This window comes from Heterodontus francisci, chromosome 37 (assembly GCF_036365525.1).
Source record: "Heterodontus francisci isolate sHetFra1 chromosome 37, sHetFra1.hap1, whole genome shotgun sequence".
NCBI classification, from domain to species: domain Eukaryota; kingdom Metazoa; phylum Chordata; class Chondrichthyes; order Heterodontiformes; family Heterodontidae; genus Heterodontus; species Heterodontus francisci.
Genome location: NC_090407.1, coordinates 22772918 through 22790480, shown reverse-complemented (window position 1 = coordinate 22790480; position 17563 = coordinate 22772918). Strand labels below are relative to the sequence as shown.

General features: G+C 40.0%; 1 protein-coding gene across 1 annotated transcript in view; it reads right to left on the bottom strand.

Moving 5' to 3' along the window:
• Positions 1-1430: 1430 nt before the first annotated feature.
• aldh4a1 (aldehyde dehydrogenase 4 family, member A1) overlaps positions 1431-17563 on the bottom strand; it is a 38543-nt gene continuing 22410 nt past the window's right edge. The window contains exons 9-15 of the mRNA XM_068017291.1: positions 17382-17455; positions 15796-15992; positions 10197-10244; positions 9905-10057; positions 8741-8862; positions 3284-3402; positions 1431-2646 (exon numbers count right to left, since the gene is read on the bottom strand). Of these exons, the coding sequence (XP_067873392.1) occupies positions 2534-2646; positions 3284-3402; positions 8741-8862; positions 9905-10057; positions 10197-10244; positions 15796-15992; positions 17382-17455 (826 nt within the window). The 3' untranslated portion in view covers positions 1431-2533. The remainder of the gene's footprint in view (positions 2647-3283; positions 3403-8740; positions 8863-9904; positions 10058-10196; positions 10245-15795; positions 15993-17381; positions 17456-17563) is intronic.

Genomic DNA, 17563 nt, shown 5'->3' with positions numbered 1-17563 from the left:
TCCCAGCTAATGTCTCCCACTGTATTAATATGCTGGGCCCTGCCCAATGATACAACCCAATATTGCTACTCACTGGCTCTGCCTGATATAATGGTAACAGAAAATAATTCACTGATAATTTTTCTAATTTCCAAATCATTTTTACTGTGTAAAATACTTTTGGGGAAATATTTTATGGGAATTCCGGAGCCCCACTTTGTGAGGAAAAAGAACAAACTGGATTGATACTATAGAAATAACAACTTGTAATCTTGCCAGGTGAGGTTAATTATTAATGTAGTCTGTTTTAAAATCACAAGATTAATAAAGTAAAACTAAAAAAAAAAAAATCAGCATATGGTGCATAAAACATCCAGTAACCTGAGGTTACCTATTGCTAATGATTCACAGATATTGAAGCATCTCCTTGACCATCAGTGGTTTCAACATTTAAAAACATTATATAAAACCAGCTGGTTCAATGTTTTAACTTCAGTTTAATGTGTCATCCGTTACCAAAAGAGAGCATTGGAAGTTTGAAAGAAGTTAATGTTGGCAGGCTGGGCATTATTTGAATTATTTCGGCATTAAATTTGGTCCTGAAATCCACGTAAAGCTGTAATTCATCTCTCGCTGGAATTGTCAGTGTCTCCCTCTCCCACCTCCTTAGCTTTCCCAAACTTCTAACCATGTTGCATCTTCCCCTTGTCCCTCCAATCTGAAGGAATGCTGCACTGTTGGAGGTGCCGTCTTTCAGATGAGGCATTAAACGGAGGCCCCATGTGCCCTTTCTCATGGATATAAAAGATTCTGTGATACTATTCAAATTAGAGCAGGGGACTACTTGCGGTGTCATGGCCAATATTTATCCGACTTGTTGGCACCCCATCCACCACCGACGCACAATGGCAGCAGTGTGTACCTTCCATAGGATGCACTGCAGCAAGTCACCAAGACTTCTTTGACATCACTTTCCAAACCCATGACCTCTGCCACCTAGAAGGACAAGGATAGCAGACGCATGGGACCACCATCACCTGTAAGTTCCCCTCCAAGCCACACACCATCCTGACTTGGAACTACATCACCATTCCTTCATTGTCGCTGGGTCAAAATCCTGGAACTCCCTAACAGCACTGTGGGTGTACCTACACCCCAAGGACAGCAGCGGTTTAAGAAGGCAGCTCACCACCACCTTCTCAAGGGCAATTAGGGATGGACAATAAATGCTGGCCTAGCTAGCGATGCCACATCCCCTAACAAATAAAAAGAAAACATGGTAGTATTCTCTAGTTGAGGTGCACAGAATACAGTGGGATTTATTAATGCAGATTCCATTCATTTGTATGCTGTATACTGGTTATAGAATCTTATGTTTGTAGGAAAAAGGAAGTTGAATTGGATTATATTCAGTTATCAGTTAAAAATGTAAGAGAAGCAGAAGATTTGCATTTCAGGTAATCTTTAATTTTATTCAGCAAAAAAAAACTCAGTTGATCGACTAATTCTCAATGCAATAATTTTCACATTCTTTCACACAGTGAGCACTACACATTCAAACTAAAATTCATTTTCATTGTTGAATATTTTTTGTGTCTAGCACTTACATTTTGAATTACCATTTGGCCATATTAAAAATGGACTAATTTTTCTGCAGTTTAATTTTTAAGCAGTGCTTTTAGTTATTGCTATCAAGGCACAAGCAGAGAAACCCAAGTTAAACCAATCCTAAAATCATTCTATATTGCTCCTTCTTGGAGATCCCAGAGATTACACGACTGATCACTGCACAAAACAATAAAATTCACTTTAAATAAAGACAGATAGAGACCAAATTACACAGACCTAAAAATGAAACGTGCAACTGAAAACAATTCACCACAGAGAAAGAAGATAATTAAACATTCTGAAGTCAGTAAATTAAGAATTTTTCTTCAGGGCTACTCTCCAGTCTTTTACCACCATGTCAACATTTCTGGTCATTCACAGGATGCTTACAATTATTGCAAGTGTATTTAGTGCTTCCTACAGTGCAATTTGAGTTCAGATTTATATTAATGATTTTTGAAGCTTGTGATTTGTCAACCAAGTATACAGTAGAAATAAGATTAAAAGCAAATTTATGTATTCATACAAAAGCAAAATACTGCAGATGCTGGAAATCATTAAGTATTTATACTTTTTGTCAGAGCATTAAAATCAGATATTTCATTTCCAGTAAATAGTTTGCAATAAAATCTTGCTGTGTCAATACTGTGAATTACATAGTTTAACCATAAAACAAAGAATCTCATTAAAATTACATGCACAATTATCAAAAACTGTTCTCACTTGGTCTCCAGTCTTTTATTTAAACAAAAATATCATTGATTTCGACCTGTGTTGAAGCAGACTTTTGGGAATTTAGACTTTTAAGCCATTCAGAAACGACAGTGGACAGCTGGAAATAAACTTCAGGTAATGGCGTAACAGCTGTAGGTGTTTTCGTAAAAATGTTCAGTCAGTAGCAAATTGTAGAAGTATTCATTGGAGCACATTAATTTTTTTTGCATATCTATTCCATATAAGGGTATCTCCATTTGGTCAAGGGAGTGTGTGTCTCCTTTACAGATTGTGGTGATGTCCAACGGAGGATGTAGTGGGGACCTCCAGCCTTGTCATTAGTCCCTTGAGAAAGGAAAAGAGCTACACTGTTAATGGTGTCTTGATTTGTTTCGTCATAATTGAAGTTTACTGGCCTGGTTATACATCCTCTCTGGTCTTCCAAGCATCTGTGAAATGACAAGACTCTCATGCTGCCCGTGTAATGCTAGTGTAAAGTTTAATCTGTTTTTCCAATAATATCGGACTTGAAAGATTTAAGAACATTTTATTTTTCAAATCTTCAATGGTAGACAGGTCTTACAGATCTATGCAGTTCCCTTTTAAAGGGATTTTTAAAAAAAGTATTTGGAACTTTTTATGCTGAATGAGGTGGGCAACAAGAAAGACTCTTGCAATATCCTGCTCCTATTTCTTATGATCTTAAGCAGCAGACAGGCAAACACCAGTCAAAGTTTGAACATTTTTTTCCCAGTATGTAGAAACTGAGTATCCGTCACAATAAATTGAATTCCAACCATGGCCCCAGGTGCATAGTTGACAAATAACAGTGCCAAAGACTCAATTAGCAACAGAAAATTCATACTGACAATAAATGTGACACTCAAAGGAATTTGGAGTAAATGGACACCGGCTCTAAAATTGTCCAACAGAAATATGACTACGTAACAATAACCGACTGTTCTAAACTCAATCCACTTACCAGAGATACGAGCTCCTCCAAACGGCTGCTGTGCCACAACTGAACCAGTTGACTTGTCATTGATGTAGAAGTTTCCAGCAGAATACCGTAAAACTCTACATGCTTCAGCTACAACATTTCTGAAATATTGGAGGTTTTAAAATAAAAATATCAGATTTTCAATTAAAAAAGAGGGGGTCATTTTAACTTTGGATGATAGTGGAAAACGGGTTTTAAACATCTCTCCCGATTGAAGTCATGCAAATTAAAATTGGGCTAGGTGTATAATGTGCGGGAGGTAAGATACTGCACCAAAAGTTAAAAATATTAATAACAGCCCTGAATTTGGGATCTAACAGTGTCTTGCAGTACTGTTGCCATTGATCACCTTTAGCAGACCTATTTCAGCATCACTCTCACCTTGTACTTTATATGAAATGCTGTTGTTTAACTTTGATGTACTTATTTTGGTAATTAATTGCAGATGGTTCTCCTCATAACTGTTCTTAATTACCCATAGTTCAAATGTATAAAATATTTTAATTAGAAATTTGGAAAATATCTGCATGTGTCACAAATCACTAATTTCCACACACAAGCTCTCCCTATACTAGGGCACAGAGCACAAAAACAGGCAGAGACACAAGCTAGTTCCCATCTCAATACTGCTCCTTTGTTATTGGCCACTGCAGTTGCATCATAAAGTTCCCACACGACTCCCGCTCTCTAATTTTCCTTTTCCACTGGTAAACCCAGTGAAATCTGTAAATTACAGACACCTTAGGGGCTGGCATCATCTATCTTTTTTGCAGCTGTCCTTATTTCCAAATTGGTCATTGTATGTTCTGTAAAAATGTTCGCAACACTGTTGAAGAATCAGCTGAGATTATGATTGGCACCTAATCAACTGCAACAATGAATGCTAAGAATCCCTCTCCCACACACTAGTCTTCAGCTCTATTCACTTAACAGTTTTGCAGTCTAGATTCCCATTTCATTTCAAATATAGCAAAATAAAAAAAAGGAGGGCAGTAGGGGGTTGTACTGATCAAAGGTATGGTTAAAGCCCTGGAAAGACATGAGTTCTTGAAAGTTCAAAGATAGAATCTATTTGGTTAGACTTAAGAAGAACAGGAACTGTTAAATTGCTGGGTGTACACTATAGACCATCAGATACTGGGAAGGAGATGCATAAATGTGCAAGCAAATTTCAGAAAGTGTAAAAAGGATAATCTAGTGTTAATGGTAGACATCAATTACTCTACTATAGATTGGGAGAAAAACAGTGTATAGGGCAAGAACACAAAAATTAGGAGGTGTAGGCCATTCGGCCCCTCAAGTCTGCTCCGCCATTCGATAAGATCGTGGCTGATCTGACTGTAGCCTCAATTCCATTTTCCTGTCAGCCCCCATAACCCTCGACTCCCTGTCAATCAAAAATCTACCTACCTCAGCCTTGAATATATTTGATGACTCAGCCTCCACTGCTCTCTGGAGAAGGGAATTCCCCAGACTAATGACCCTCAGAAAAGACTTCTCCTCATCTCAATCTTAAATGGGAGACCCTTAATATTTAAACCGTGTCCCCTAGTTCTAGACTCCCCCACAAGGGGAAAAAGTCCTCTTAGCATCCAACCTGTCAAGTCCCCTCAGGATCTTCCACGTTTCAATACGATCGTCTCTCACTCTTCTAAACTCCAATGGGTATAGGCCCAACCCTTCATCCCAGGAATCGGTCAAGTGAACCTTCTCTGAACTGCTTCTATTGCAATTATATCCTTTCTTAAGTAAGGCAACCAAAAGTGTACACAGTATTCCAGATGCAGTCTAGCTCAGGCCCTGTACAGCTGTAGCAACAGTTCCCTACTTTTATACTCAATTCGCCTTGCAATAAATGCCAATATTCCACTTGCCTTTCTAATCACTTGCTGTACCTGCATACTAACTTTTTGTGATTCATGTACCAGGACACCCAGATCCCTCTGTACCGTACAGTTCTGCAGACCCTCTCCATTCAAATAATATACAGCTTTTTTATTCTTCCTGCCAAAGTGGAGTTTACATTTTCCCACATTATAATCCATCTGCCAAATTTTTGCCCACTCACTGAACCTATCTAAATCACTTTGTAGACTCTTTATGTCCTCTTAGTTTAGTTTAGAGATACAGCACTGAAACAGGCCCTTCGGCCCACCGAGTCTGTGCCGACCATCAACCACCCATTTTATACTAATCCCATATTCCTGCCACATCCCCACCTGTCCCTACATTTCCCTACCACCTACCTATACTAGTGGCAATTTATAATGGCCAATTTACCTACCAACCTGCAAGTCATTTGGCTTGTGGGAGGAAACCAGAGCACCCGGAGAAAACCCACGCAGACACAGGGAGAACTTGCAAACTCCACACAGGCAGTACCCAGAATTGAACCCGGGTCGCTGGAGCTATGAGGCTGCGGTGCTAACCACTGCGCCACCTGACTGCTTACTTTCCTACCCATCTTCGTGTCATCAGCAAATTTAGCTACGATACATTCAGTCCCTTCATCCAAATCACTGATATAGATTGTCAATAGTTGAGGCAAGATGGGGAAGGAATCCTGAAATGTACATAGGAGAACTTGATTGGGATAGAAACATACCAATGAGGAAGAAAGTAGTGCTGGAGAGAGATCTGGGGAAGGAAGTAGGGCAAGTGGAGCATATTTAAGTTAGGGAGCATTTGGGGAACAGTGATTCTAATATCAGGTTATGTATTTACAGCACAGAAACATGCCATTTGGCCCAGTAGGTCCATGATGTTCTTTATGCTCTACACAAGCCTTCTCCCACCCCTCTTCATCCAACTTCATCAACATATCCTTTATCCATCATGTGCTTATCTAACTTCCCCTTGAATGTATCTATGCTACTTGCCTCAACTACTCCCTGTGGTAGTGAGTTCCACATTCTAACCACTCTCTGGGTAAAGAGGTTTCTCCTGAATTTCCCACTGGAATTATTAGTGACTCTCGCATATTTATAGCCCCTAATTCTAGTCTCCCTTGCAAATGGAAACAATCTTCCCTACGTCTACCCTATCAAACCCTTTCATAAACTTGAAGACCTATATCAGGTCACCCCTCAGTCTTCTCTTTTACAGAGAAAAGAGCCCCAGCCCGGTCATGCTTTCCTGATAGGTATAACTTCTGTTCTGGTATCATTCTAGTCAATCTTCTTTGCACCTTCTCCAGTGCCTCTATATCCTTTTTTTTTAAAGAATAAGACGACCAGAACTGCTCACAGTACTCCGAATGTAGTCTAGCCAAGGTTTTATAGAAGTTTAACATAACTTTTCTGCTTTTCAATTCTATCCCTCTAGAAATGAACCCCAATGCTTTTTTTTTTTTTAAAAAAGCCTTATTAACCTGCATTGCTACTTTTGGTGATCTGTGAATCTGTACCCCCTAAACCCTCTACCCCATTTAGCTACTTATCAAGGAACATATAATCTTATTACTGGAGAAGCTGGGGTTGTTCTCCTTCGAGCAGAGGAGGCTAACAGGACATGTTTAAAATCATGAAGGGTTTAGACGGAGGAAAGAAACGGTTTCCAATGGCTGAAGGGTCGATAAGGGCAAAGATTTAACATGATTGGCAAAAGAACCAGAGGTGACAAAGAAAAACTTTTTTACACAACAAACAGTTAGGATGTGGAATGCACTGCCTGATAAGGTGATGGCTAGATTCAATAATGACCTTCAAAAGGGAATTGGATAGTTGAAAGAGAGACTCGATGGGCCAAATGGCCTCCTTCTATGCTGTACTGTTCCATGATTCCATCTGGCCCAGCTGGGTTGGAATCAAAAATTAGTGGGTAAAGCAATGGGAGGCCTTCAAAGAGGAGATAGTTTGGCATTTGATCACATAATAGACTTAAGCAAAATTAAAGTCCATGGGATTAAAAGGGACAGTGGAAGTATGAATTCAAATCTGGCTAATGAGCAGAAAAGTAGTGAGGAATGGTTGTTTCTGGACTGGTGTTCCCCAGGTGTTGGTATTAGGACCACTTTTTTTTTTTGATATGTTGATGCCTTGGACTTGGATGTACAGGGCATAATTTTGAAGTTTGCAGATTATACAAAACTCAGAAATGTAGTAAACAATGAGAATAGTAACAGACTTCAGGAGGACAAAGACAGACTCGTAAAATGAGTTTACACGTCAGGTGAGTGAAGTAATACCATTTTGGTTGGAAGGAGAAGGAGAGACAATATAAACTAAATGGTACAATTTTAAAGGGAGTGCAGGAGCAGAGAGACCTGGGGGTGTATGTACACAAATCTTTGAAGGTGGCAGGATAAGTTGAGAAAGCCATTAAAAAAAAAGCACATGGGATCCTTGGCTTTTTTAAAATAGGGGCACAGAGTACAATAGGAAGGAAGTTATGCTAAACCTTTATAAAACACTGGTTAGATCCCAGGTGGAGTGTTATGTTCAATTTTGGGCATCACATTTTATGAAGGATGTCAAGGCCTTAGAGTGGATGCAGAAGAGATTTATTACAGTGATACTAGGGACGAGGAACTTCAGCTATTTGGAGAGACTGGGGCTGTTCTGCTTACACAGAGAAGATCGAGATGAAATTTGACGGGTGTTCAAAATTGAATGGTTTTCAGTAAACAAGGAGAAACTGTTTTCCAGTGGCAGAAGGGTCAGTAACCAGAGGACACAGATTTAAAAGGCGATTGGCAAAAGAACTAGAGGCGACACAAGGGATTATTTTTGTGCTAAACACAGCGAGTTGTGATCAAGAATGCACCTCCTTAATGGGTAGAAGCAAATTCAATAGTGACTTTCAAAAGGCAATTGGGTAATACTCAAGGGAAAAATATGCAGGGCCATGAGGAAAGAGTAGGTGAGTGGGACTAATTTCAAAACAGATGGCATAGGTGTGATGGGCCAAATGGCCTCACTCTGTGCTGTATCATTCTATTATTCTAACAAGGAGGTAACCCATGAATAAGCGAAGAGGGGAAACAGAGGAACACCCCGAATGCCAACACCCTTGATTTCCCCTGCAGACTGCACTCCATGCGGTCGCAGCTCATTGTGAGTAATGTCACTGAGCCAGGGGTGCACTGCAGTAGGAAATTTGAATAGCTGATCTCATAGGCTGCTGCAGCAGCACTCGGGGGTGGAACCCCCAATTCTGGGAAACTCCTGATCATTCCAGGAGCGTTGGGAACCCTACTCCAAGTCAGAAGAAACTAGCAGGAAATGATTGCAAACTTTAAAAAAAAAACGGCAAAATATAATGGCTGAAATGTGACATATGTATTGATAGATCTTTAAATAAGAACTTTTGCCAGTGATTTTAAATACTATCTTCTAAAGAAGAGACACTAGCACAGGCTACTATCTGTACACTGCAAGAAGAGTTTACTAGCATTGATCATACTATCAGTATCTGCTCTCCAGTCTAACAAAAACTCACTTATCCTGTGCAAAGACAGCGCCAGTGAGACCATAAAGGGTGCTTGTGTCAATCAAGTGGAGAATTTCTTGGTACTTGTTTTCAGGGTAAACATATACAGTCACGACGGGTCCAAAGATTTCCTGAAAGCAAAGACAAATACAATTAGATCATAATTCAGTTACGCTCTTCCTGATAACTCCATAGCAGCCCCAATTTTAACTCGGGACGCAACCATGGCATGGGGAGGCGTGACAAGCTTGTTCTTTGCACCAGTGAGAGGCCAGAGCCTTTTAACCCCTGGAACTCATTGAATTCATAAGCAAATCCCAAGATGGACTCCTGCCTGAACCAATGGGGAGGCTGACAGTTAGGACTGGGATTCTAGGCAGCAGGTAGTCACCATTTGGAACCCGAGGGAGCAGTCCACAGCAGCCAGCTAAATGAGTTGGGGGAAAATTGGGTGATGATTGTGGCAGGAGCCCAAGATTGGGAAGAACTCCTGCTCCACAAGGAAACCATAAAAAAAAAAATTACAATTTTACCTCGGCCTCTTCCAGTTCTGGATCTAATTCGTGGCAGTTTTCCCTCGTGGTCCTTACTGTGCAAGACGCACATAGCCTGGGGTTAAATTGGCACCGGGGTTCAAATGAAGTCATTGGACCGCGACATTTGAATATTAATGAGGACTGCCTGCAAACCCTGGGAATTAAAATAGCAGATGGCAGCAGTGCTATAAAACTGGGAAGGCAATAACTCTGCCCCCATTTGAAACACCTCCCCACACATGCACTGTTCTTGTTAAAAATCATGGCTTTACAGAACTGCAAAGCAACCACACTCCCCCAGAGACAGAGAGGCTAAACTACACCCAAAATAAAGTATTTTCAATAAAATTTACATAGGACAGCAAGTGGGGAGGTTGCAGATATTCTCAACACTGAAACAAATAAGAATTTTCTCTCCTGCGACATTTGTGCAAATGTTTATAGTTCTAAAACATATTCAATATGAACTCACATAAGGATATCACTACAACATATTTACCCTGGTACATATGGCTCTTTAAATTAATTGCATTGGCTTATTTGGAGAGGCTCTATAATGTCATCTGCTTGACTTTCTTTTGAAGGTCAGATATTCACTCATTAGTTGCAGAAATTCTGTGATAGGTGACTCTCTTACCTCTTTCATTATGGGATCCTGAGGATCTTTTGTCTCTATAATTGATGGCTCCACATAATAACCAACCCTGTCATCACACTTCCCACCTGCAATTACTGTTAGATTCGGGGAGGACTGTGCATGTTCAATCCATTTCTTAATCCGAGCAAAGGACTGAGGTTTTTTTTTTAAGAAAAAAAAGAGAAAATCATCTTGTTGCAACACATCGGACAGAAACTGAAAAAATAAAGGGTGAAATTTTCTCTAATTGACCAAGAATGAGGTATATTGCACCCCTAGTAATAGTCTTTACCTTGTCATCAATAACAGCTGAAAAGAATGTTTCAAAGTCATCCACTGGCTAAAAGACAAAACATTATCAAAATGCAAATTAATATTACAATATAACTTGGTCTGACTCTATACTCAACTCACAGCTCAAAACTAATGTAAGAACCATACATTTCAACATAATCCAGGAATATTGCAGTCCTGTAAAAGTAAAAATTGTTTGACAACTCTTTATACATGGTTTATTGAGCTGAGGGGAGCTGGGAGACAAATTTGATTATGACACTGCCCTTCCCCACAGAACTCTGTGGTTAGATCTCCACATGCAAATTGTAAGAATCAAATTAAAATAATTTGCACAGCCTTAAGTTATTTCTAATGAGGGCATTGGAAATGCTACATTAATGTAATAGGAGATGCTTTACAAAGATTAAGTAGGGCATACTATTACTACAACTTACATTTATATAGCACATTTCATGTCAACTGTGGCTCAGTGGGTAGCATTCTCACCTCTAAGTCACAAGGTTCCAGGTTCAAATCCCACTCCAGAGCTTGAGGACAAAAATAAAGGTGGACACTCCAGTGCAGTGCCGTACCTCAGCAGTACTGAGGGAGTGCTTCACGGCCAGAGGTGCCGTGTTTTGATTGTGATGTTAAGCCGAGGCCCCATTACCCTGCTCGGGTGGATGTAAAAGATCCCATGGTGCTATTTCGAAGAGCAGGGGAATTATCCCCAGTATCTTGGCCAATATTCATCCCTCAATTAAACATCACAAAAACAGATTTTATGGTCATTATCACACTTCTGTTTGGGGCAATTTGCTTGTGTGCAAATTGGCTGCCGTGTTTCCTACAAGTGACCACCTCAAAAGTACTTCATTGGCTGTAAAGTGCTTTGAGATATCCAGTGGTCATGAAAAGTGCTATATAAATGCGTCTTTCATTCATTCTTTAATACAGAAGGGGATTCACTGGAGGCCAGAGTCAAAGGAGGGAAAGTTTGGAGTGGGACGTAGAGCTGGAGGAGGGAGGCCACGAAGGGATTTAAACACAAGAATGAAGATTTTTAATTTCAGGTGTTGGTACACCAGCAGCCAATGTAAGTCAGCAATGATAGGTGTGTGGGACTTTTTGTGGCATAAAGTAGAGGCAAAGTTTTGGATGAGTTTATGGAGGGTGAAGGTTGTTAGGCTGGGCAGGAATAAGGGAGTCTGGAAGTGACACAGGCATGGATGAGGGTTTCAGCAGCAGGTGGACTGAAAGTGAAGACAAGCAGTGTTACAATGGTGGAATAAGATGGTCTTTGTGATAGAGAGAAAGGGGTCAGAAAATCAGCACAAGGTTATTACAGAATTATCACCACAAACTTGCAATTTGTCTCAACAGGTGTAAGCAGATTTAATGCTTCACACCTTACTTCACCTATTCCTATCAGCATACCCTTCTACTCCTTTCTTCCTCACTCGTTCATCTAGCTTCTTAAGTGCATCGATAAGAGGAGATTTGAGACACTGGGATTACGTTCAATGGAGCAGAGCAGAACTGTCAGCTGTTGCATAGTTGTAGCACTCTCACCTCTGAGTAAGAAGGTCCTGGGTTCAAGACGCACTCCGGAGACTTGACTGCAAAAAACAGATTCCCATCTATTTCCATGAACAGTAGGGAAGTTCTCCCCATGTCCTGGGCAATATTGATCCCTCAAACATTAAAAACATCTCACTGCTGTTTGTAGGACCTTGCTGTGCACAAATTGACTGCCACGTTTCCTAAACTACAACAGTGACTACACTTCAAAAAGTACTTACTTGGCTCAAAATGCATTGGGACATCCCACTGTTCATGAAAGGTGCTACAGAAATGCAAGTTTTTCTTTTTTTATCATTTTGTATAACAAACAGGAAAAGATGGTTGGGGAGTCAAGTGATAAAAGGTCACCAGTTTAAAATGATCAGAGTGAGGAGCGGGGCTTGGAAACATTTCTTTGGAGAGGTGTTGGAGCATGGAATGCTTTGCCACAAGGAGTGGTTGAGACATTGTATGTTCAGCCCAACAGATACATGCTGGTGTTCATGCTCCACATAAGACTAGAGCTAAGGGCCATAAATATAAAATATTGCCACTAATAAATCCAGAAGGGAATTCAGGAGAAACTTCTTTACCCAGAGAGTGGAACTCACTATCACAGTGAGTGATTGAGGCAAATAGCATAGATGCATTCAAGGGAAAGCTCGATAAGCACAAGGGAGAAAAGTATGGAAAGATATGATGGGGTTAGATACAAAGGGATGGGAGCAGGTTCGTGTGGCGCCTAAACACTGGCATGAACCTGTTGGGGGCCCCCGTGCAGCTGCAGCATGTCCAATGAGATTAGGGCATGCAGGGGCGAAGATCCTGGCAGCATGTCACCATTTTCTTGCTGACCTCACACCATTTTAAACAGGCATGCAAAAGTCAGGGTTTGATGATGTCAGACTCCAAAGCTATTTTAACTTTGCTAAGACTGGTTCCTGGATCTGGCCTCGCCAGCTAGCGCTGCAGAGCAGCAGGTCCAGTAGAAGGCATAGAACGCAAGTGATTTTTAGTTTTTACAGGCTTCCTTTGGTCCAGGAGGAAATCACAGGCCTTTCCTTCCCTAGCTTTCCTCCCCACAATTGCCATCACTTACTGGGTCTGATCCTGTAGGCCCTTGGCTGCGGTCTCTGGCCACACTTGACCGACTTCAACTTATTGGCTTCATGTCATTAATGCTGGGAGTTGGGTCGAGTGTATTTTAAATGAGGCCTGGGACTTAAAATGTCCCATGTCCCCATACTCATTGTGCGAGTTAAAAATCAGAGCTTTAGACCTTGAAATTAAAACATTTAAAGCGTCTTCAAAAGGAACTTTCTGGAGTTTGTCCAAAAGCTGTTTCATCTGAAGGCTTATTTTCTTCAAGATGAACATAATTAGTTTTTGAGCCATGGAGGTTGTTCCTGCTGTGAATACATTAACTAGCTTTATTTGAGCATTCTGGCCACTGCGTTTGCAGAACTACCAGCGGTTGGAAATAAGACAGGGATTTAAGTTTTTAGTTTTAGAGATACAGCACTGAAACAGGCCCTTCGGCCCACCGAGTCTGTGCTGACCATCAACCACCCATTTATACTAATCCTACACTAATTCCATATTCCTACCACATCCCCATCTGTCCCTATATTTCCCTACCACCTACCTATACTAGTGACAATTTATAATGGCCAATTTACCTACCAACCTGCAAGTCTTTTGGCTTGTGGGAGGAAACCGGAGCACCCGGAGAAAACCCACGCAGACACAGGGAGAACTTGCAAACTCCACACAGGCAGTACCCGGAATCGAACCTGGGTCCCTGGAGCTGTGAGGCTGCGGTGCAGTGGAATGGTACTAAGTTTGTTTCATTTACAGGATGACACGGATATCCCCACATTAAGGATTTTTCTACTGTTTACTACCCTAATGTACACCATCCACTTTAGAGCAATCATCCATAGAGAAATGTGAAAATTTATGTTAACAATCAACAAGATAACAGATTACTGATCCTAGACTGCAGTAAGGTTTATCAGAGTGCAAACCATACTTTTGTGAATTTTAGTTTTTAATGATTACAATGTGTAATGGTTTTTACTTCCAGTACAAAAAAAACCAGTCAGATCAGTATGGACCAATAATTACTGCTGAAGCTAATAGCACACCAATGCTTGGAGTACTTGTACAGCATTCCTCTGTCTGCTATTTTAACGCAGGACATTTTTCCACTCTTTTTAAATAGGTTAACGCTTCTCTTTAAAAAAAAAGTGGACAGAGGAATGTTATGCAAGAATGTTAAGCATTTGGCTGCTATCACCACCAACAGTATTTTCCAGCCTTATGTTAGAAATAGTGGTTGATTAACATCTAAAAGAGGAAAAGGCAGGTTAATGTTCGGGTGTGACCTTTCAACAGAATTGTTTCAATGATATTTACTCATCCTTATTCCCCACTGAAGCCACCTAAAAATAATTATTCTAAATAGTTTGTGTAATCCTGCACCTAAATCAGGGCTACTATGGGAGCAAATCAGGGTCTGATGTAGAAAATAAACCAGTTTGTTTCCTGCAGGTAGAACATGGCTGCTTGGGATTACTGTAAGATTGTAATTCATAAATTATCATGGGGTCACATTTATGGATCACTGACGTCAAAGTCTCCAAGACTACTTTTATTTCCATATTTTATATATCCAAAACCCTTCCAGGAGGAATTATGTTGGCTTGTACAGTAGACTTACAGCAGGCACCAAAATGTCAGAAAAAGTATCTAATAAAAATGGCACAATTAAAATGTAGTAAGGATGCCCCCAGATGACCCAGGAGAATAAATCTCACACTTGTAGCTTGACATCTTCCTTCAGCAAGTTTAGAATCTGCCACTTGTTACAAACTTACACTTTTGTACTTTAGGCTTTTTCTCCAGCAATAAAAATGAGGAGATTTTGAGTATACTTGAAGGTTAATTCATGGCAGACTATGTCCCACTGAATTTTCAGCATAACTCCTTGTTTTCACATATCAAGAGGCCTATATTGTAAGGCAGTTTTTGTGAAGCTGCTCTGGTTTTGCCAGTATTCTGGGTTGGTATTCATCCAATTAAAAATGAACAGGTCCAATTTCTGCCCATGAATTCAAATGTTTGATAAACAATGAATTGACAGCTTTAAATGTTATTTTATTTTGTCAGTGTGTAATACACCTGTAAGTCTTGGGTTTCAGTTTTTCCTAATACAATGTTGGAGATGGTTGCTCGTATATTAGATCACTTGGCTACAGTAAATCTATATGGACACTGCCAAATTTCACAGGGATGTTCCATTATCCGGTGGTGATTACCAAATCCATTAAAAAAAAATTACAACTTGTATTTATAAAATTCCAACAACGAAGCAAAAACATCCAAGGAACCTCTCAGAACAGCGAGCAGCAATAGGGAAAAAAAATGCTGCGAGCAAACAGCTAACTTTTCAGGACCCTTTGAAGCAAGGAGACACACAGCTTGGTACAGGAATTCTGGAAAGGAACTCCAGAGTTCAGAGATATGATGGTTTCAGTCTCAGCACTGAGCATTCAGCCTATGGCGTGGGCGAAAAAAGAGGATGGAATGTACAGCAGTCTAGATTCAGAAGAACAAAATCAAAAGAACTGAACATAGGGTGGGGAGTTTCAGAGGTAGGGTGGAGATCTGCAAACACTGGCACAGATTTTGAAATCCTAAAAGTGCTCCCTTTCAAGCCTGTAACCCTGGAGATTAACAAAAATGTATTATCTGCGTTGCTTTAGGCAATGACATGGTATCAGACTGCAGCTGTGTTTCAGACTCAAGGTATATGAAAGCCATTAAGCCAAAAACACTTCACTTTTGTCACATTACCTTCCTTCTACAATTCACAGGCTTTTAAAGCATAAGCTTAGTTTCACCTAATACTTCCTGATTTACCTCATATGCTGGGGTACTACTTTCAGCCTTGGTAGTGTCCTGCCTATGGGCATTGGTCTTTCACCTGGGATTCTCAATAAAAATAAAATCAGGACAAGGTGTTTGAATTTTATCTCAGTCTTACTTACATTTCCCACTTTAATTTTCTTCTGCTCCTCCAGGAGATTCTTTTTAATTTCAGGCCACAATGAATCAGGCACATACATCCTTGAACATGCTGAACATTTCTGCCCTCCATACTCAAAGGCAGAACGAATGGTGCCATTTACCACGCTGACAGTATCAGCCGATTTATGCACAAAGTGAAAGTTTTTACCACCACATTCTGTAAAAACAAGAATTGTCTTTAGAAATGTACTTGCTTTGGACACTCGGGAATGTGAGTGAGCAGCAGGTAAAAGGTTAGCCAACTAGGGCAAAAATCTTAAATCCTTCTGATCCTCCAACTTGGCAATACGATTGAGCACAAGACAAATTTCCTTGGTTACAGTTTGAAGGGGTTCCAGCTTTAAATTTTCTGATAGATATACAAAAGTAGCACAATGACTGCAAGCAAGAAAGAGGCATTAAGCTGGAGCAGGAAAAGACAGATCAGTTTAAAGCTTGAATCCTGTTCAAGCTGTTCACCTAAAGCAGTAGGGGTTCCTTAAGTGCTGTTTAAGCACTGGGATCTTAGCCGATGTTTATTTTAGGTTAGAACAGAAGGTAATAAATGAAAGGGCTACCTGAAAAGAACAAACACTGGGAGATAATTTCTGGAGCATAACAACTGGATCAGAATATCTCCAGCAATTTTACATACAATGCTTTGCAAATAATCACCTTGGATACAAAGTGAGAACACCCATTTTAAGACTGTGGACTCCCTAACTTGAGCACATGTGCATCCCATTATCCAATGTTAACTTGATTATCAACTATTTTTAGGAGGTTAAGAATTTTTCTGTACATAGCGAGGTTTGTCCTATATTTTCCCTTCCAAGCTTCAGCAAAAACCATTAAAGAAAAAAAAACTTTTTTTTTTTTGCACCTTTCCTTGCCCACAGTACATGGAGTATAATCAAAGCTAATTTCATAGCAGAGTGATATAATTCAAGCTTTTAGTTAAAGAGCCACACCATGATTTGAAGCATTGTCTATATTCATGGAATAACTCACAGCAAGTCTGTTTATACTATGTCCAAGTTTTTATAATTCATGTTTTTCTCTGGTGCTGGCCTTGACTTTTCAGTTCAGCCATAATTTGTTCAAATTATGTTGGGCTCTTAAGATTAGATTAGATTAACAGTTTATCTTTGTACAAAAAAGTACATCGATAACAGACTGGAGTTTTTTCTTCACCATTATCCTTGCACACTGCTGAGGATACCTGATGAAGTGCAAGAGGAGGAAGAACATTTAACGTGGCTTGGAGCAGTTCAGCCCATTAGTCTGCTGCCACATTATTCTAGTGAACATGTACATACAATAAAATTTCCCAGTAATAAAATCTACCCTGGAGGGGAAATCTCCTTTTATGTCAGTACTGATCTAGAATTCAGTTTCCATTATTATTTTAGGATGAATACAATTTTTCTTGAAACTGCAAATAGGACTTCAGAAACACCAGGAAAATACCTTGTGTGTAAAATATTTTTTAGTTCTGTGGGTTTACTTGGCGAAGTGTTGCAAATAACAAAGAATTAGGGTTAGAGTTAGAGAAAGATGTTCCTACCTCCAGACAGTCGAGGAAAGGTACGGTACTTATCCAGTTTCTCAGACACCTGCTTCCAAAGTCGTTTAAATGTTCTGGAGAAGAAGGGGAAATAGCCAAGTGATAAAGATACATAAAACAATCTTTCAAGCTTTTAAAAATTTTTGAAAGTACCAATCACCTTGTCACATATCAATACCTGT